Below are 21,126 nucleotides of genomic sequence, written 5' to 3'. Positions count from 1 at the left end.
GGGCTGAGCTTAAAGTCAGAGTTTCTTCCACAGGGTGAGTCAATTGAGCTTCCTTCATGGGCACAAATTCGAAGGTGTTCTTGATGGAGTTGCAGCTTGGCAGGATTTGGAAGGGACCTCTGGAGATAAAGTTCAACCCCTGCGCCAGGGCAGGAGCACTTAGAGAAGGTCACACAGGAACATATCCAGGCAGGTTTGGAATGTCTCCAGAGATGGAGACTACATAACCTCTCTGGGCAGTCTGTTCCAGGACTCCATCACCCTTAAAGTTAAGTTCCTCTTCACGTTTAGATGGAACTCCTCATGTCCAAGTTTGTCCCTGTTCCCTACTGGGCACTACTGAACAAAGCCTGGTGCCATGCTCCTGACACCCTCCCTTGAATTATTGATCAGCATTGAGATTCCTCCCTCACAGCCCAAATTCTCTCAGGCTTTCCTCATCACAGAGAGGTTCCAGCCCCCTCAGCATCTTTGCAGCCCTTTGCTGTGCCCTCTCCAGCAAGTCCCTGTTGAACTTAGCAGTCCAGATGAAGCCTCACCAGGGCACAGTAGAGAGGGAGAAGAACATCTCTCAACCTGCTGGCCACACTTTTCTTGATTCACCATGAGTCCCTTGCCCATGTTACTGCTTGAGAGTCCATTGTTCTAGGAATGTTCTGCCATGACTTCCCCTATCCATGCCCTGAGGCAAAGGCACTGTTGTTGGTGCCAGGTCACATTCATGTTGTGCCAAAGAGTATTTAGCCCCTTTCTGACCTCTCTGTGTCTGAGCTGTAACTGGAAAACTGTGTACAAAGTTGTGGATCCCTCCATCCCTGGAGGTGTTCAAGGCCAGGCTGGATGAGGCTAGTGGGAGCTGTCTCTGCCTATGGCAGGGGGATTGGAACTGGATGATCTTTGATGTCCTTCCAAGCCAAACTATTGTGTGATTCTGTAAGTAACTGAGGAGTCTGCAGACCCAGGTGAGCCAGCAGCATGTGGCCAAGGAGGCCACCAGCATCCTGGCCTGCATCAGCAAGAGTGTGTGGTTACCAGGGCAGGAATTGTCCTTGTGGACTGGGCACTTCTGAGGCCACACCTTGAATCCTGGTGGGCTCAGTTTTGGACCCCTTACTCCAAGAAGGACATTGATGGGCTGGAGCAGGGCCAGAGGACAGTGAAGCTGGTGAAGAGGGCTGGTGAAAATCAGCTGAAGGACTTAAGGTTGTTGAGCCTGGAGAAGGGGAGGCTGAGGGGAGACCTTGTGACTCTCCTCAACTCCCTTGAAAGGAGATTGGAGCCAGGTGGGGCTGGTCTCTTCTCCCGAAGAACAAGGGACAGGACAAGAGGAAATTGTCTCAAGTTGCCCCAAGGGAGGTTGGACATGAGGTAAAAATCTTCACTGGAAGCTCTGAACCAGTTCCACTTCCCCCCACAACTCCAGCTCCTGCCCTGTCCTTGGCACTGGCCCAAGGGCTCATCTTCTGCCTGCCTGGCTTCCTGCAGTGTTGTGGTGGCAGTTGGACAGCCCTTTCCTCTGGCAGGAGGCCACTAGATAAGGGCCTGCTGCTGTCAGGTCTGCCCTGAGATGTGGGGAGCTGGCCCTAGAACCAGTGAGAACCACCAACAGGCACTGGGAACTGTATCCTTATACATTCCCAGTTTGCTTTCCTCCTTGGGCTGGGGATGTGCTGAGCTGGTGGCATGTCTGTAGGTGACCTCTGAGGTTCACAGGCTGCTCTGCTGCTCAGCCAAGCCAAAGGAGCCTTGGTCCAAGTGACACAGCTGCTCTGAGCTTTGTTCACCCCTATCTTAAGCACCTTCTTGCCCTGTCCCTGTGCAAAGGGGGGGATTTGAGCTTGGCATTGGGGTGGTGATTCCCAGGAATGAGGTGTCCTCTTGCATGGAAGCTGACAAGGGTCTGCTGGGTCCATGGGGTAGGGAGTGAGCATCTGCCTTGCTTTAGAGACCACCCAGGCTCTGTTTCTGCCCAGCTCCTTGGCTGCAGACAAACCTGAGATGTTCTGTCCTTGTCCTCACTCTCCCCTGGCATCATTGGTGTTTTCACTACACTTTGCCACCTCACTGGTGGTCCTTTTCCTGGTGACCAGTGCAGGTTCCTGGGCTCCTGATGTCCACCCTGCCACAGTGACAGACTTTCTGATCCTGCTTCAGCAGAGCCTCTGAATTCTTCCCTTTTCCTGTCCATCCTTGTGCCCTCCTGGCACCAGGACATGAATAACTCCATGGCTGGGGTCCAGCTCCCTGAGCTGGGAGGCACTGGAGGACACATCTCTGCTTCAAAGTCATAGCAGCAAGACTATTTCTGATGGGAAGCCCCTTCCAGCTGGCCATATCCTTGGAGAGCCATGGCCTGGGGATGAGAGGGACCAATTATTTGGTTGAAACTTCCCAACTATGGAAGCTAATGGTCCCACTTTGGGTTTCCAGCCTCTGATGTCAACTGAACCACTGAGACCAGCATGGGAAAAGCCAGATCTTGCAGCAGGACTTCATGAAACCCAAATTTCCCCTGGGCTTACATCCTGGGTTGCAGGAGCTTTGCTGTTGGGGGTTTTGCTGGGAGAAGAGGATCTCTCCCTTGAGCTGGGTGAATGTTTGCTTTGCTGTTGGGTCAGAGAATGACAGATGATGCTCAGGCTCCTTGGAACAGCTCCTACAAGGTGTTGGCTGAAGTAATGACACCAGCTCTTGGAAGTGTCCCTCACCCTCCCTAAAACTTTGTGATGGGGCCCTGACCCCCATCTCTGGGCAGCCTAGGTCAGGCTCTCAGCACCCTCAGGTTAAGAAACATCCTCCTTCTCTCCAGTTTGAGTCTCCCTTTTTCAGCTCAAACCATCACAACAGGCCCTGCTCAAAAGTCTGTATCCAGCTTTCTGACTTGAAGCACTGAAAGGCTACCAGTAGGCCTCCTTGGAGTCTTCTTTTTCTCCAGGCTGAACCTTGCAAGCTGAAGGCTTCCAACCCTCCCAGCATTAGGTTTTGGATGGCTTTATTCCACTTGTCAGAAGAAGCTTCATGATCCTCACTCCAAGCCTGAGGAGGTTCCCAGGCTTTTGCCTCTCTCTGTGCTGTGATGTGCCTGAGTCCAGAGCAGTACCTGGAGCAGAAGCTTCTGCTTGAGGAGGTCAATCTCAGCGAGCAGCTTGGCACCAGTAGCTGTTGGGGAAGAGGTGCTGACAGGCTGACACCATCACAGGGTGTGCTGTGGGCATGGGCTGAACAGCTTGGCACAGCCCCTCGGTGGCTCTGGCAGAGCTTTTGGACTGCTCAGTGAGGCCAGGAATGGGACTGAAACCAGGAGACTTGAGTGAAGGAGAAGGAACTGCAGACAATGTGGCTGCAAAGCTGGTGGGAGCTGAAAGGATGGGAGGCAGAGCCTGCACTTGGCTTCACAAACAGCTTCCATCTCCAGGCTGAAGTGAGCATGGGGCTGCCCTTTCCTCCTGTCTGGAAAAGGAGATTCAGTGCTGGTGGAACTAGCCCAGATCCCAGAATGCCAGCATAGTGGGGTTGAAAGGGACCTCTGGAGATCATCCAGTCCAACCCCCCTGCTAAAGCAGGGCACCCACAGCAGCTTGCCCAGCGGTACAATGCCGGGGGGGAGGGTTGGAATCTCTCCACACAAGGAGACTCCACAACCTCTGAGCAACCTGGGACGAAATTCCAGCACCCTCACACCAGAGAAGCTTCTTTTGTTGAGATGGAACCTTCTGGGTTCCAGTTTGTGCCCATTGCCCTGGGCACCACTGACAAGAGTCTGGCCCCCATAGGTCCTTCAGCTCTTGCTGAGCATTGATCAAATCCCCTCTGGGTCTGCTCTTCTCCAGGCTCCACAGCCCCAGGGCTCTCAGCCTTTCCTCCTCACAGAGCTGCTCCAGGCCCCTCAGCAGCTTCCCAGCCTCCACTGAACTCTCTCCAGTAGTTTCTTGTCTCTCTTGAACTGGGAAGCTCAGACTGGCCCCTGTTGTGCAGGGGGCCAGACCCCACTGCCCACCTCTAGCAGCAGAAGAGCACTTTTCTAGTTGGTTTGTAGAGCTTTGTGTGTTTGCTTTGGTGATGAAAAGTCTGCTTGAGAACTTTTACCTCATCTAGCAGGGTTTGGTTGAATAAACAAAAGAAAGGTGCTTCAGGAGACAGAGAAGCTCATGAACAGGCTGGTGACCAGATCTGCAGACACACACTAGTCAGACAAGACCAAGCAGAAGAGTTTCAAGGGCTTCATGGCAAACATCCCTTTGAAGTCTCCCTTCTGGCACCAAATCTGGTAAGACAGGATGAGGCAGAGCAGAATTTTAAACAGACATTTCCAGAAGTCTCTAATCTCTCTTCTCAAGATTTGATGGTCTTAGAGGTCTCTTTTTCCAACCAAAACAATCCTGTGATCTTCCTCAAGCTGTTGAGCTGAGTCAGGGTGAGCCTCCATCCAACTTCTTCCTCCAGCTGCATCAGCTGCCGACTGCACCGCTGGGGCTGAAAGCTGTGGGTGGAGGAATCTCTCTGGGAGGAGCACCAAAGGCTCTGCTAAAAATAACCAGGGGAAAATTCCTTTCCTCTTGCCTTGAAGGAAAATCCTGTTGGGAAATGCTGGAGCAGCTAGAAGTGTCCTCCAGAGCATGAGAGTGTGGAGAGAGCCCTGGTTTGGGAGCAGGGTTGATGCAGCTGTGGACTTTGTAGGCTTTCTTTGGGGACTTTTGTAAGCCTGATTTAGGCATCGGGGTGGGGGTGTAGGAAATTGTGTTCCTGCATCACTGAGATGTCTTTGAAGTGCCTGGAGAACAGGGCTGCTGAGGAACAGCTGAGGGACCTGGGGTTGTTGAGCCTGGAGAAAAAGAGGCTGAGAGGAGACCTTCTGGCTCTCTGCAACTCTCTGAGAGGAGACTGGAGCTGGGGGGGTTGGTCTCTCTACTATCAGATGATGGAATGAGAGGAAGTGGCCTGAAATTATGCCAAGGGAGGGTTAGGTTGGATATTAGGAAAAACTTCTTTCCTGCAAGAGTGGTCAGGGATTGGAACAGGCTGCCAGGGGAGATGGTGGAGTCACAGTCCCTGGAGGTGTTGAAGAGACCTTGGGACATGGTTTCATAGCCATGGTGGTCCTGGGTTGAATGATCTTGATGCTTTTAAGGATCTCTTCCAGCCAAAACAATCCTGTGACTCTGATGTGGTTCAAAGAAGCAGCTTTGACGTCAGAGACAGCATTTGGGGCTGCAGTAGGAATCTCTTCTGACTTCACTCTGATCCCATCAGTGACAGCTCCATGTCAGGCTGCTGGGAGCAGGGCAGGAATGAGAAGTCTTGGGGCTAAGGGGGGAAACCCAGGGATAAGGCTTCCTGATGGTCCTGTCTCTTATTCAGCACAGTAGTGATGAAGTCAGGTCTTGTGGGGCCACCTTGTGTGTGCAGCTTCATGTCCCCTCACCATGCACAAAGGTCTGAATGGCCACAGGAACATCCTGACCTCGTGTGTGCAGCTTTTTTGTGTCCTCTCACCGTGCACAAAGGTCTGAATGGCCTCAGGAACATCCTGACCTCGTGTGTGCAGCTTTTTTGTGTCCTCTCACCATGCACAAAGGTCTGAATGGCCTCAGGAACATCCTGACCTCGTGTGTGCAGCTTTTTTGTGTCCTCTCACCATGCACAAAGCTCTGAATGGCCACAGGAACATCCTGACCTCGTGTGTGCAGCTTCTTCATGTCCCCTCACTGTGCACAAAGGTCTGAATGGCCACAGGAACATCCTGACCTCGTGTGTGCAACTTGTTGATCCCCTTCCCCATGGACTCACAGTCCACACAACCACAGGAGCATCCTGATGCCAAGCAGAGGTTTATTTCTGAAGAGCCAAATCTCTAAGCATGCCCAACACGGAGGGGTTTGTGCTTAGTTTAACCTTTTTATCCTCGCAGTCCCCTCCCCTTACCACTCCTCCTTCCACACATCGCTGTCATCCTTTCTTTGCTCTTCCTCATCCCACCAAGCTGTCCCACAGCCCTCATAGGGGTTTAATTAAGCAGCCAAATAATTATTTCACCTTTTACTCTTCTCTGTACTTCTTTTGAACAGGTACTTCATAGAATCACAGACTGGTAGGGGCTGGAAGGGATCTCCAGAGGTCATCTAGTCCAACCCCTCTGCCAAAGCAGAATCACCTAGAGCAGCTCACACAGAAACACTTCCAGATGGGCCTTGGATGTCTCCAGAGGAGGACACTCCACAACCTCTCTGGGCATCCTGCTCCAGGGCTTTGGCATTCTCACAGCAAAGAAGTTTCTCCTTGAGTGGAGGTGGAGCCTCCTGGGATCAGTTTGTGCCTGTTGCCCCTTGTGCCATCACAGGACACCACAGAGAAGAGTCTGGCCCCTTCTTGGCAGGATTTTCTCCATGGACCTTTCACATCATCGCTGCTTAGCTTTCTGATCTACTCAGTTATGTGGTCCTGGAGCACTGCAGGCTGCTTGCCCACTCTGGCAGAGCCTTTGCCCTCACATCCCTTTGGGAATTGGCCTGGATTCAGGATACAGGCTGGGTCCTGCAGCTGGCCAGCAGCAGTGCTGGGTGGCCCTTTAGAGCTTGGAGCTCCCTTAATCTCCAGGCAGATGTTATAGAGGAGAATTAGCCTTCCCAATTGGCCTTGGAGATAATCCAGGGGGATTTAGAACCTGCTTCCATCAGAGGGATTTTTTCCTTCTCTTTTGTCTTCTCCTCAAAGGGTTCAACATATTTAAAGGCACTGGCCCAAACCTCTGTGATCTTGGGGTGAAAGCAGCCCACCTTCCATCACTGGTGGCCAACAAGTGCAGCGAAGGAGAAAAGGACCTGGGGGTTCTGGTGGATGGGAGGTTGACCATGAGCCAACACTGTGCTCTTGTGGCCAAGTAGGGCAATGCCGTTCTGGGGAAGTGTGAATAGGTCGAGAGGAGTTCTCCTCCTCTATTCTGCCCCGGTGAGGCTGCAGCTGGAGTACTGTGTCCAGTTCTGGGCCTCCCAGTTCAAGAAGGAACTCGGGGAGCTACTTGAGAGAGTCCAGTGCAGAGCCACAGAGGTGATGCAGGGAGGGGAGCATCTCTCATGAGGGGAGGCTGAGGGAGCTGGGGCTGTGCTGCTCAGAGAAGAGGAGACTGAGAGGTGACCTCATCAGTGTTTAGCAATATATAAAGGTGAGTGCCAGGAGGCTGGAGCCAGGCTCTGCTGGGTGATGTTCAATGACATCACAAGGGGCAATGGGTGGAAGCTGAGACATAGGAAGTTCCATAGAAACATGAGGAGGAATTTCTTCCCTGTGAGGGTGACAGAGCACTGGCACAGGCTGCCCAGGGGGGCTGTGGAGTCTTCCTCTCTGGAGCTATTCCAGACCTGCCTGCCTGTGTTCCTGTGTGGCCTGCTCTAGTTCTGCAGGGAGGTTGGACTGGATGATCTTTTGAGGTCCCTTCCTTTTGTGATTAGAGCCCAGCTTCATCCTCCCATGATGTGGCATAGCACAGAAGCTGGTTGAGGAGATATTAATATGAGGCCTGCCCTCCTGCATGGACTCCTACATTCCAGAGATGAGTTTCTGAAGCATGTGGAGAAGGTCCTGGTCCACTTCATGGTCTGGCTTTGAGTTCCTCAGGGTTTTATTCCTGGCTCTGCCACCACCTCCTGGGACACAATTGTTTGGTGAAGGAAGAAGAGCTGCCAGATGTCCATTGTCCCTCTTGCCACCTGAAGGTGGGAGCTGTGTTTTTGGGGTGCCAAATAAAGTGGAGTTGGATGTCTGTGTGTGCCAGGGCTGAGAGCTTTATCCCCAGGCTCTGCCTGGTCTCCTGGGTGAGAGAATGGTTTGGGTGGGAAGGGACTTTGAGGATCATCTAGTGCCAGGCCCTAGGCAGGGACACCTTTCACCAGCTCAGGGTGCTCAAGGCTGGAAGGTTTGTCCTGGATCCATGTCAGCTCGGCCAAGGGGACCTCTTCCAGCTGGACCACTCAATCCTAGGACGGACTGTCCATGACCAGGAGTGGTCTGGATCCTGCTGGCAGCCAGGCCCTGACACTCAGCAGAGCCACATGTCCTGGTCCTGAATGGTTTTTGTGATGGGAACTGTTCCACCCCAGTTCCTCACCAACATTCCTCCTTCAGACCCCTGTGAGCATCCAGTGGGAGAGCTGGATCTGCCCGAAACAGCCACCCAAGGCCCAGCTGATGTTCACAGAGCCTCTTCCCCTGCCCCATCATCTCCAATTCCTCATGAAGTAGATGAAAATACTTTTCCTTGTGGATGTTGGAGCTTTAACAGTGACTACCCAACCTGTTCCACCACAGGAGAACTGGAGAGACCCAGCAAAACACCTCAGGGCAGGGGGCATACTGCCCCAGATTTCAAGTTTGGGGGGTTTAAGAAGAAATGGGACCCATCTCTCAGTGGACCACCTCCTCAGGCAGCATTCCAGAGGGGTTCACTCACATCCCAAGAAGAACCTGCTTGGTCCAAGTGCCAAGAAGCTGCAGCCTGGTGGATCTTTGGGTGCTTCTTTTCTAAGTTCTCAAGGGGTGGGTTCTGGTGGGGACATCACCACCATAATTTGATTCTCATCAGTGACACCAGCGACTTGCTTGGTGAATCCTCTGAGCCCAATACTTGGGTTCCTGCTTGAATCCAGCTGGAACACCCTGGGATCTCCCAGAGTGCCTCCTGGGAAGCCCTGGCTCAGGCAGAGAGATCTTAATCTCATCTCCAAGTCTTCTTTTCTAAGGTGAAACTTAAAGGCTTCAGCTGGTCCTCAAAAAAAAAAAAAAGCTCTTCAGGCCTTGCTTTCAGTAGAGGTTGGAGAGCAAAGCAGCTTGCCAGGGTGGTGGTTGGATTCCCCATTCCTGGAAGTGTTTAAAAGCCTCAGCAATGTATCATAGAATGGTTTAGGTTGGAAGGGACATCAAGGATCATCCAGTTCCACCCCAACCCCGCCATAAGCAGGGACACCTCCCACTAGAACAGGTCACTCAAGTACTCATCCAACTTGGCCTTGAACACCTCCAGGGAGCAGCCACAACTTCCCTGGGCAACCTGTGCCAGTGTCTCACTACTCTCACTCTAAAGAACCCTTTCCTAACATCCCATTTGAATCTCCCCTCTGCCAGTTTAAACCCATTCCTCTTCATCCTGTCTTTGCAAGACCTTGTCAGTAGTCTCTCCCCAGCCTTCCTGTAGGTCCCCTTCAGATGCTGGAAGGCCACTATAAGGTCTCCTCAAAGCCTTCTCTTCTCCAGGCTGAAGAATCATAGAATGGTTTAGGTTGGAAGTGACCTCAAGAATCATCCAGTTCCAACCCCCTGCCATAGGCAGGGACACCTCCCACTAGAACAGGTCACTTAAGGCTTCATCCAACCTGGCCTTGAGCACCCTCAGGGAGGGAGCAGCCACAGCCTCCCTTGGAGAGGTGCTGAGGGACAAGGTTTAGCAGCAGCCATGGCTGAGAATGGTTGCACTTGATGATCTTAGAGGACTTTTCCAACCCAAATGATTTGAAGAGTCTCCTGAGCTCTGAAACCTGGAGGAGAAACCAGGGTCTGGGGGGAGGTTGGGTTCCAAGGGTTTAGAGTTGGGGGAAATACCAGGGTTTGAGGTGTTCTGATGACTTAGGGATGGAAGAGATACCAGGGCCTGGGTGGTTCTGATGGCCTAGGGATGGAGTAGCTACCAGGGTTGGGAGGAGTTCCAAGGGTTTAGGGGTGGAGGAGATACCAGGGCTTGAGGGGTTCTGAGTGCTTAGGGATGGAGAGGATACCAGGGCCTGGGGGGTTCTGAGGGCTTAGGGGTGGAGGAGATAGCAGGGCTTGAGGGGTTCCAAGAGCTTAGGGATGGAGGAGATACCAGGGCCTGGGGGGTTCTGAGGGCTTAGGGTTGGAGGAGATACCAGGGCTGGGGGGGCGGAGGGTTGAAAGGTCTTAGGGATGGAGTTGATACCAGGGTTTGGGGGGGTTGAAAGGACTTAGGGATGGAGTTGATACCAGGGCTTGGGGGGGTTGAAAGGACTTAGGGATGGAGTTGATACCAGGGTTTGGGGGGGTTGAAAGGTCTTAGGGATGGAGGAGAAACCAGGCTTTGAGACTTTCAAGGGTTTAGGGATGGAAGAGCTGGGACAGCATGGCTGGGAGCCAGGAATGGCATCAAAGCTTTGCAATCTGGACTCCTGCTCCTCACCTCATCTGGTGCCCAGCCCCATTGCTGCCAGCTCTTGGTGCTCCTCACCCAGCAGCTTCGTGCTGCTGCTGCTGCTGCTGTGTGGAGCAGGAGGAAGTTGTGGTTCTGGCACTTCCTGGCCCTGAGCCGGTGAGCTCACAGCATCTGCGGCACAGCCACCAGCTTTGGAAGCCCCCAAAACAAAGCTCTTCAGCTTCTCTGTCCCCCTCAGAAGGTGCTCCTGGTGAGCCAGCAGAGGCTCTGCAGCAGCAGCAGGGTTTGGATCTGCTCCCCATAAGTGGGCAGTGCGATGGAGAACGAGGTAGGTGCTGGTTCTGTGTGGGCTGGGAAATGCAGAAGCTGCTGCTCCGTGCTGCGTCAACACTGGCTGATGGCTTCACCTTGGACTTAGGGTCCCCCCAGATCCTCCTTTGCCTCTCCTATGACATGAGCTGGTGGCCTCATGGCAGAGGACCTGCTTTGCTGAATTGGGCTGGATCCAGCATAGAGGTGAACCAAGGAGCGGCTGTACCCTGAGAGGTGCAAGGGGAAGTGGCTGAGCAACCGTTTGATGGTGGAGCAGCTCCTCATAGCTCTGCTTTCTTTCCCTTTTGTGTCCTCTGGACTCTCTATTTTTATGTCCCTAGTCCAAGGGCTGTTTTTTTATTGGCCAGGCTATCCCCAGGGTCCTGGTTCATGCTGGGAGCTGGTCAGAAATGGTTCAACCAGCAGCTTTTCCACCCCTTCTTCCCAAATTCTTCCTGTCTGGCTTTGATCTGTCATGCTCCTCTCAACCTTCCACAGCAAGCAATAAACAGAGGGGTTGGAGCTGCCTGCTGGGAGCAGGTCCCACATGGGAGGGGCACTGCTGAGAGATGATGGCCCTGCCCCCCCAAATACAGTGTCCTCCAGCAGGGCTCAAGCCATTTAGGTGAGGATTCTGCAGCACTTCTTGAGGGTAGGTTCCAAGGCAAGATCCTGTGGTGGGCAACAGCAGGAGATGAGCTGAACTGCAAAGAAATAGGTTGGAAGAGACCTTTAAGACCATCACATTTAGCCTTTGCTGCAAGCGGAGGCTGAACTTGATGGTCTTAAAGATCTCTTTGAGGTTGCCAATGCTCCACACTTTCCTGAGCAGGAGAACATGGTTTCTATTGAACTAATCCACCCTTTGAGGCATCTCTTCTGCCTTGGACAGACTTTTTTGTTGCTTGTGCCAATGAGGAAAGCTGAGCTGTGGGCGTCTTGAGGAATGAGACATGGCAACTGGGGCACAAGAGTCACCAAGCTCTACCTTTTCCCACCAGACTGACTTTTAACACTACTGTGGGTCCTGGACTTGGATCTCCTCACTTCAGAGTATCCATTTGAGCTGATAAACTTGGAAGTGGAGACGGTGACACCATCAGGAAGGCTGGTGTGGTGCTTGGGGAGGATCTCCCGGGGTGTGTCTCTGCTGTGGTGCAGAGCTCGCAGCCTGTGCATGCCGTGCTGAGGCTGAAGGGCGGTGGTGATGCTCCCTCTATAGCTGGGAGCCCTCTGTGCACGCTGGCATGGCTGCACTCTGGTGTTTCTTCAGCACCTCTGCTGCAAAGCCAGGCTGAGAGAGTTGGACTCGTTCAGCCTGGAGAAGGAAAGGCTCCAGGGAGACCTTCTGGTGGCCTTTCAGTGCTTCAAGGAGCTGATCAGAAAGCTGGAGACAGACTTTTGAGCAGGGCCTGTTGTGGCAGGACAAGGAGTGATGGTTCGAACTGAGAGAGATTCAGATTGGAGAGAAGGGAGAGATTTTTGTGCCATGAAGGTGTTGAGATCCTGGCACAGGCTGCCCAGGGAGGTGGGAGATGCCCCATCCTTGTAACCATCCCAGCCTGCTCTAGTTGCAGACATCCCTGCTGACTGCAGGGGCTTGAACTGAATGACCTTGAAACTTCCCTTCCAACCCAAACCATTCCATGTTTCTATGACTCAGCAGTTCAGAAACATCCAAGACTTATTTTCTCTGTCTCCTGGCTCATGTTTGTGGGTCTCCTCAGAGACACCAGACACACCTTTTCCTTTCTCAATCCTTCATCAAGTTTCTTGCTGCAAGCAAACTCGACCAAGGTGAGGAGAGAGCCTGGTGGCTTTGTGTGGCCACAGCTGTGTTTGTTCTTCACTGGAAGGTTGTGCATCATGAGTGTGGGAGAGGAACATCCCAGTGCAGTAGCAGGTGCTTATCAGCACTTGTGTTCTTGTGCTGTGTTGTGAGAGAGAGGTTTCCAGTGGAGGAGCTCACACATGGGTTCATAGCTCCACACCCAGCCTGTCCCTGCTGCCTTTGGAGCTGCTTCAACCAGACTGTGAGCAGAGATGCGCCGGAGGAGCACTGGGTGGGGGCATGCCTGCTGCTCCCCGCTTCCATTCTGGGGCAGAAATTCCTCCCTCTCCCTCTTAACCCTGATGTTTTCCTCTCTCTCCTCAGCCTGGAATAGTGTCTCCTTTCAAACGAGTCTTCCTGAAGGGGGAGAAAGGGAGGGATAAGAAAGCCCAGGAGAAGGTGACGGAGCGGCGGCCGCTGCACACCGTGGTGGTGTCCCTGCCCGACCGTGTCGAGCCTGACGTGCTGCTCAATGACTACATCGAGAAGGAAGTCAAGGTAACATCTCCCCAGGGCTGTGGCAGGGCTGGCAATGGGACTAGGATAGCTTAAAGGGACAGAATCGTGGAGTTGTTTGGGTTGAAAGAGACCTTTAAGATGATTGGAGTCCAACCATGAACCCAGCACTGCCAGGCCACTGCTAAACTGTGACCCTCAGCACCACATCTCTGCAGCACTGAAAACCCCTCCAAGGATGGGGACACTACCTGGACAGCCTGGGGCAGGTCTTGACAGCACTCAAGGGCAAGAAATTGTTCCTCATGTCCAACCTAAACCTTCCCTGGAGCAAATTGTCTGGTCTTATCACTTGTTCCATGGGAGAAGAGCCCCTACCTGGCTCCAGCCTCCTTTCAAGGAGCTGCAGAGAGCCAGAAGGTCTCCCCTCAGCCTTCTTTTCTCCAGACTAAACACCTCCAGGTCCCTCAGCTGCTGCTCACCAGACCTGTTCTCCAGACCCTTCAGCTACTTCCATATGTAAGTGCATTTATGGTTGGACTCATCCTTAAAGCTCTTCTCCAACCCAAACAACTCACGGATTCTCTGATTTAGCAGCTTCTAAAGCAGGCTTGGTCCACCAGCCTTTTGCTCAGCATTTATGCAGTTGTTGGCATGTTTGAGGATGTGCTGAGCACATAGGTGGTGGTGTTGGTCACCATTTGGTTCTTCTCTTCCAGTATTTAGGTCAACTCACCTCCATCCCAGGGTACCTGAACCCCTCCAGCCGTACCGAGATCCTGCATTTGATTGATAATGCAAAGGTGAGCCCTCATGCCTCTCAGTGACCTGCTCTGCAGAGTGTCTACAGCTAAAAAAAGCCCTGTGGAGGCATAGGAAGTTTCATGTAAACATGAGGAGGATTTTTTTCCCTGTGAGGGTGACAGAAGACTGGAACAGGCTGCTCAGGAAGGTTGTGGTGTCTCCCTCTCTGGAGATATTCAAGACCTGCTTGGATGTGTTCTTGTGTGATTTGGTCTAGGTGATCCTGCTCTGGCAGGGGGGTTGGACTGGATGATCTTCCAAGATCCCTCTCAGCCCCTGACATTCTTTGAGTCTGTGATTCCTCAGGGCTGGTTCCTACTCTAACAGATGTCCTCCAGCCTGCTGGTACAAACATGGATGGGAACCCCCTGACCAGACCATTACCAGCTCAGCAGCTCAAAAATGAATCTCTTTGGTGGGTTAGGAACTTGCAGTTTACCAGACCAGCTCAGAGGGCTTGGAAGTAAGCTGAAGCTATATTTACAGCAAAGCAACATTTACAGTCAGATACACAGAATTTATTTACAAACTAGAAATAGTACAGAAATCCAAACTCCCTCCTGCACAAAGGAAACTGCCCAGAAAGGACTCAAAGCTACCTTCTCTCTCTTTCTCCCTCTACTTTCCCAGACAGACAAACCAACCAACCAGCAAAGCTTAGGGTGTTTATCTCTCTGTTTTTAGAGAGCACACCAGCTCCCGGGGCAGCTGACCCAAGAACACGATGCTGTCATCAGCCTCTCTGCTTACAACATCAAGCTGGTGTGGAGGGATGGAGAAGATCTCATCCTCAGGGTCCCCATCCATGACATTGCGTCCGTCTCCTACATCCGAGATGATTCCTCTCACTTGGTTGTGCTGAAAACAGGTAGGATGGGGCCAGCTGGAGCCATGTGGATTGGGGTTGTCCCTGTGGATTGGAGCTGTCCTTGGGGTTTGGGGTTGTCCTTGGGGTTTGGGGTTGTCTTTCTGGTGTTGGCGTTGTCCTTGGGGCCTGGGGTTGTCCTTCTGGTTTTGGGGTTGTCCTTGGGGTTTGGGGCTGTCCTTCTGGTTTTGGGGTTGTTTTTGAGCCCTGCAGCAGCCAGGGTTGCTCTTATGGAGGACAGCAGAGAACAGGTCAGAACAATCAGTGGCTTTCACAAAAGCAGAGGGTTTGGGATGGAAGGCACCCTTAGAGCTGAGCTAGTCCAGCTGGTCTAGGTGAGAGCAGGGACATTTGCAACTAGAGGTTCTCAAGCCTGCTGAATCACAGACTCATGGAATGGTTTGGGTGGGAAGGGACCTTTCAAGCCAATCCAGTCCAACCCTCTACATTCAGCAGGGACGTCTGCAGCTAAAGCAGGTTGCTCCAAGCCTCAAACAACCTGACTTGCAATGGTTCCAGGGGTGGGGACTTCTCCCACCTCTTTGGGCAACCTGGATCAAGGTCTCACCACCCTCAGCATCAAAAATTTCTTCTTTATTTCTTGCCTCCTGCCTTGAGCTGTTTTCCTCCATCCTTCTCTAGTGGAGGAGGGGCTGGTGGTGCCTCTTGTGTCCTGAGGGTGCTGTGCCCAACAGAAGAGCAATGATGCTGGGAGGGTGAAGGATGTTTGGCCACCTTGTGTCTGGAGATGAGAGGAGATGGTTTGAAACTGAAAGAGGGGAGGCTTAGATGAGATAAAAGGAAGAGTTTCTTCACTGTGAAGGTGTTGAGACCCTGGCCCAGGTTGCCCAGCGATGCTGTGGATTCCCCATCCCAGGAACCACTCCACATCTGGTTGTCTGGGGCTTTAAGCAACCTGCTAGTTGCAGATGTCCCTGCTGACTGCAGGGGGTTGGGCTGGGTGAGTTTGAAAAGTCCCTTCCCACCCAGAGCATTCCATAATTCTGTATTGCCCACTCTGTTCCAGTTCATGAGATCCTCTCCAGAGGTCACCAAAGAGAGCAGGCAGAGACAGCTCCTCCAGCCTGGTCTCCATGTGTGTTGACCCAAGCTTTGTGCAGGTCATTGGGAAGATTTCCTGCTGCTCCTGGCTGTCTAAACACCCACACTGAATAACCAGGGTGATACTGTCACATAGGACACACTTCACTTCTTGTCTTCCTTTGGGAGTCTTCATATCTGTCCCCAGCAGTTCTACATGTGTCCCACCTGCTTGCTTTTGGGCTGGAGGAGCATTTGGGGAGCTCTGAGCTGCTTAGGAGATGTAATGAGAAAGACTTAGGAGATTAAAAAGCCTGTGACAGCAAGGGCCTGGCATTGGGATGAAGGAGCTAAGTGCCTTAGAGCTGTCATCTGCTGAGGGATTCTCTAAGCCCTGCAGACAAAAGTGGCTCTGAATCCCAGGCTTTTCATCCAAGAGTTCTGGCTCCATGCAGCACTTGGAGCTCCCAGGAGCTCCTCCTCCTCACCGTGGGGTCCTCTGCTCTCCTGCTTTAGGGGCTTTGCTTGCCCTGCAAGGGATAGCTCAGTATGTGAGGGTGTCCTGCTCTCCTCTCCCTTCCTCCACTTTTGACAGAACCCCAGCATGGTTTGGATTGGAAGGGACCTCTGGAGATCATCCAGCCCAAACCCCCTGCTAAAGCAGGGCACCCACAGCAGCTTGCCCAGCAGCACAATGCCATGGGGGGTTTGGAATCTCTCCACACAAAGAGACTTCACAACCTCTCTGGGCAGCCTGGCACAGGGCTCCAGCACCCTCACAAAGAAGAACTTTATCCTCCTGTTCAGGTGGAACCTCCTGGGTTCCAGTTTGTGCCCATTGCCCCTTGTGCTGTCCCTGGGCACCACTGACAAGAATCTGGCCCCATCCTCTTATCCCCCATGGTCCCTTCAGCTCTTGCTGAGCATTGATCAGATCCCCTCTGGGTCTGCTCTTCTTCAGGCTCAACAGCCCCAGGGCTCTCAGCCTTTCCTCCTCGCAGAGCTGCTCCAGGCCCCTCAGCAGCTTCCCAGCCTCTGCTCTACTCTCTCCAGTAGTTCCCTGTCTCTCTTGAACTGGGGAGAGCCCAAAACTGGCCCCAGTCCTCCAGCTGTGGCCTCCATAGGGTAGAGTAGATGGGGAGGAGAACCTCCCTCGACCTGCTACCCACTGTCTTCTTCATGCCCCGCAGGACACTATTGACCGTCTTGGCAAGAGGGACGTGTTGCTGACTCAGTCACAACTTGTTGTCCCCTAGCAGGACCCCCCTCAGATATACTGATGCAGGAGTTCATTCCTCCCCAGGACTTCCCTTTCCAACAGGAGTTGTCTCTTCCTCAGCTCAGGATCCTGGGATCTCCCCCAGCCAGAGCCTCTGTGCCGAGAGCTCCAAAGCGCTGACATCAGGCTCGCTGTCCGAGAGCGGGGTGGTTCCTGTTGAAGCTTGCTGCTTGGTGGTCCTGGCCACAGAGAACAAAGTAAGACCCAAACCACTCCACATTCCACCTCTGGCCCATCTCAGAGTCACCCTCTGATTGTGCCACCACTGGCACTGAGCTTACTGGGAGGTTTTATGGCTCATGGTGGGCACAACCTCCTGTGTCGATGATGGAGAGATGTAAGGTTCCAGGGTGGCCTCATCCTGCTCTCACTCTGTCCCCTCTGTGAAGTGACCGAATGGTCACCTGGCTTCGTTTTGTGACACACAAGTCCAGTTTTAAGGCTACAGGGTATGGGCTGAGCTTTGCTGATGAAAGAGGAAGAGAAAACCTGGTCCCTGCCCTAACCCCAGGACCTGATTTGGGCACAAAAGTGTCTGAGAAGTTGTTTTTGCCTTGGTGGTAGTGGTGCTGCTGCTGCTCAGAGCCTCTCCAGGAGAGGAAATGCATGAGGCCAGCTGATCTGGCCCAAAGCAGGGTTTTGCTGTCTGGGGCACTATCCTGCTGCTGGCCTGGAGATTTGTGTCCTCTGGTGGCTGGAGCCAGAGATGTTTCTGTTGGTCTGTGTGCTTCTACTTTTGTAGCAGGAACCCTTTACCTCCAGGGAGGAGTTTTCTGGTCTAAAGCTCTCTGAGGTGCCTGCACCTCCTTGAGGAGTGGGATCCACAGCCACAAGCCCAGGGAGCTGAGCTGAGGAGTCGCCTGAGTGCTTGTTCAGGGCTGGGAGTTGATGGTGGAGCATCAGAGCTCCTGTTGCCTGAGTCTGGCTGGTTGAAGGGGTCTGAGATGCTTCCCCAGCAGTGGCAGAAGGTGGGAGGTACATCTCCAGCACCAAGAAGAACCCTGCAGGACACTGCTAAAGAGGTTTGAGGTTTGTCACTTCCAGCCTTGGAGACCCTGTGGGCCAGGCAGCGTCAAGGATCTTGGATGAGGAGGTTCTCCCACTGAAGAGATCTAAAGAGAGAGGCCTCTACTGTGTCTCCTACTTTGCTCAACCCTTCTCTGCTGCCTCCTCAGGTGACTGCTGAGGAGCTGTGCTCTCTTCTCAGCCAAGTCTTCCAGATAGTTTACACCGAGTCCACCATAGACTTCTTGGACAGAGCGATCTTCGATGGGGCCTCCACGCCGACGCGGCACATGTCCCTGCACAGCGGTAAGCACAGCCTCTCCCTGCCTCCCCTCCTGCTGCAGCCAGCTGAGGCTTCCTCCTCCTCCTCTCCACCCCACATCCACCACCATCCAGGTCAGGGTCAGCCTGCTAGGACACATCCTGGAAGGTGCTGAAGAAAATCCTCCCTCTGGTTGCTTGTGAGTTGGGGGAGCATGAGGGCTTGCTTCTGCCAGCAGGTGCTTCCCTAGCTGGGCTGTGGGACAGCAACCACAAGGAGTGGAAGCAGAGGCATAGGAAGTTCCATAGAAACATGAGGAGGAATTTCTTCCCTGTGAGGGTGACAGAACCCTGGAACAGGCTGCGCAGGGGAGTTGTGGAGTCTCCCTCTCTGGAGATATTCAAGACCTGCCTGGCTGTGTTCCTGTGTGATCTGGTCTAGGAGATCCTGCTCTGGCAGGGAGGTTGGACTGGATGAGCTTTCAAGGTCCCTTCCAGCCCCTGACATTCTGTGATTCTGTGATCCCTGGAACCATTATGGGACTCAGTTTCCCTGGACCATTATGTTCTGCTCATTGTAGGGTGGTTGGACTAGATGACCTTGAGAGGTTCTTCTGACCCAAACTACTCCATGATTCCCTGATCTCAAATGTTCTCCTCCCAGGCTAGATGAGCTATAAAGGTCCCTTCCAACCATAACCATTCCTTGATTCCCTGATATCAAATGTTCTTGCAGATGACTCCTCTACAAAAGTGGATGTGAAGGAACCTTATGAAGCTGAAGCCAGCACTTTGTAAGTTGTTGGTGGTGGTTGGTGGTGGTGGTGCTGGACCTTGTTAGTGCTGCCTGGCTGCTGCCTTTGAGCAGGACCTGCTGTGGTCTGCATTTTGCAGAGCTGCTGCTTGCTCAGCCTGAAGCATCAGCTGCTGTTTTTGCTGCCTCCATAGCTGGATTGTTCTACCACTGTGGCTTTCCAGAGGCGGTCACGTAGGCAATGTCCACTCCCCTGCGGCAGCAGAGCAGGAATGTGGCCCTCTGCCTCCGTGCAAGCCAGCTGGAGTTGGGAGAAAGGTTTTCCCCCAAAACTCTTTCTTCTTGGAAAGTGTTTGTGGGCTGAAGACCTGCCCCAGAACCAGCTGGTTACACCTGGCTGCTGAAAATGCCCCATTTGGCACCAGAAGAAGGGAGTTTGGGAACTCCTCATGCTGTCCCAAAAGGAGAACACAGCTGGAGGGGTCAGTGCCCACACACACAAGGTTTAGGTTGGACATGAGGAGCAATTTCTTTATAGAAAGGGTTGTGAAGGCCTGGCCCAGGCTGCCCAGGGCAGTGCTGGAGTCCACATCCCTGGAGGGATTTCAGAGCTGTGGAGATGCGGTGCTGGGGGCCATGGCTTGGTGATGCTGGGTTCATGGTTGGACTCATGATCTTAAATATCTCTTCCACCCAAAACCATTCTGTGATGTTCAGCAGGCCACCAACCCCTTGTACGTCAGATCCCCATGCAGTGGGAGCCTTCAGCTGCCCTCAGAGGAGCTGAAAGCACATCTCCACGTGCTGCTCCCCTCCCTCAGTCTCTCCTGCGACACAGAAGGTGCCCAAGGAGCATTGGAGGACTCATCATCTCTTTGCCTTTCAGCTCCTTTCCAGAAACCATGGATGCAGGTGACAACTCCCCCTCTTCCTTCTCCACCCAGCAGTCTCCACACATCAAGACAGTCAGCGAGAGTGAGCTGAGCACCACAGCCACTGAGCTGCTCCAGGACTACATGATGACGGTAGGCTTGCAGGAGAAGGGGGTGGGGGGGTGAGTTCTCTCCCCATGAGGGTGTTCAAGTGCTCTTGGGCTTTGACGTGCTGAACACAAGCCTGTGCTGGTGGAAGAACATCCCATCCTCCTCCTTCTCATCCAAGTAGTGCTTGGAGACCTGAGTGCAGGCTCAGATCTGTCCCCTGCAGGAGCATCCCCATCCCCTTGTCCTCTGCCACGCTGTCGAGACGCCCGGTGGTGTCCATGTCACAGCAGGTCACCAGCTCCATCACTTTGTGAGCTTGCAGCTCAGTCTGTCCCCTCCTTTTCCATTGGGATGAGCTGCAACCCTTAAGCACAAGTCCAGGGCAGGGCCTGCCCAGCTTGGCCTCTGCAGCCTCGGCCATGTGTGTGGTGTCTCCCGCAGCTGCGGACGAAGCTCTCGTCCCAGGAGATCCAGCAGTTCGCTATGCTCCTGCACGAGTACCGCAACGGGGCCTCCATCCACGAGTTCTGCATCAACCTCAAGCAGCTCTACGGGGACAGCAGGAAGTTCCTGCTCTTAGGTGAGTGTCCCCTGCCACACAGCCCTCGTGGCTCACCCACTCAGGTGGCTGGAACCAGCCTCAGTCTGCTCCTGAGCCCTCGGGATGTGTCCGGGAGTGATGGGAAGGGAGGGGGTAAAGGTGGCACAAAGTTTCTTTGAGGAGCAACATCTCCATCTTCTCAATGCTCAGCAGTATCTAAAGAGCAGAGGTCAAGAGGATGGGGCCAGGCTCTTGTCAGTGGTGCCCAGTGATAAGACAAGGGGCAGTGGGAACAAACCAGAACCCAGGAGGTTCCATGTGAACAGGAGGAGAAAATCCTCTGGTGTGAGGGTGCTGGAGCCCTGTCCCAGGCTGCCCAGAGAGGTTGTGGAGTTTCCTTGTGTGGAGAGGTTCCAAAGCCACTTGGCCATAGTGATCCTGGGCAAGCTGCTGTGGGTGCTCCTGCTTTAGCACAGACCTCATTTCCAGAGGTCACTTCCAAGCTCCACCGTGTTGGAATTCTGGGATCTTAATCCATCTCTCCTTGGACGTAACCATTTCCTGAAGGCAGCTGGGTCCACTTATCCACCACTCCCATCTCAGAGGCTTGAGTCACACCTTGAGATGCTCACCTCTCCTTCCTGACTGCAGGGGCAGCCTGGGGCCCTCTTCCAGACCACACCCCAGGCTTTTTGGTCCCTGCTGGTAGCAAGAGGAGAGGAGTCTGGTCCTTGGGCAGCTGTGTGGTGCCTGCTGCTTCTGGTCTTGGGTGTGCCATTCATCTGGCTGTGGTCCTGGAGAGAAGGTCTGTACCCTGCCAGAAGAACAGGACCTTTCAGTCTTC

At 53.3% G+C, this 21,126-nt stretch overlaps 1 protein-coding gene across 1 annotated transcript in view; it reads left to right on the top strand.

Moving 5' to 3' along the window:
- CCM2 (CCM2 scaffold protein) overlaps nt 1-21,126 on the top strand; it is a 28,753-nt gene that overhangs the window by 4,307 nt on the left and 3,320 nt on the right. The window contains exons 2-9 of the mRNA XM_064162438.1: nt 12,618-12,791; nt 13,469-13,552; nt 14,238-14,421; nt 16,799-16,935; nt 17,914-18,049; nt 18,741-18,798; nt 19,645-19,783; nt 20,183-20,321. Of these exons, the coding sequence (XP_064018508.1) occupies nt 12,618-12,791; nt 13,469-13,552; nt 14,238-14,421; nt 16,799-16,935; nt 17,914-18,049; nt 18,741-18,798; nt 19,645-19,783; nt 20,183-20,321 (1,051 nt within the window). The remainder of the gene's footprint in view (nt 1-12,617; nt 12,792-13,468; nt 13,553-14,237; nt 14,422-16,798; nt 16,936-17,913; nt 18,050-18,740; nt 18,799-19,644; nt 19,784-20,182; nt 20,322-21,126) is intronic.

Source organism: Pogoniulus pusillus, chromosome 23, assembly GCF_015220805.1.
Source record: "Pogoniulus pusillus isolate bPogPus1 chromosome 23, bPogPus1.pri, whole genome shotgun sequence".
Taxonomy (NCBI): domain Eukaryota; kingdom Metazoa; phylum Chordata; class Aves; order Piciformes; family Lybiidae; genus Pogoniulus; species Pogoniulus pusillus.
This window is presented reverse-complemented; position numbering and strand designations above follow the sequence as displayed.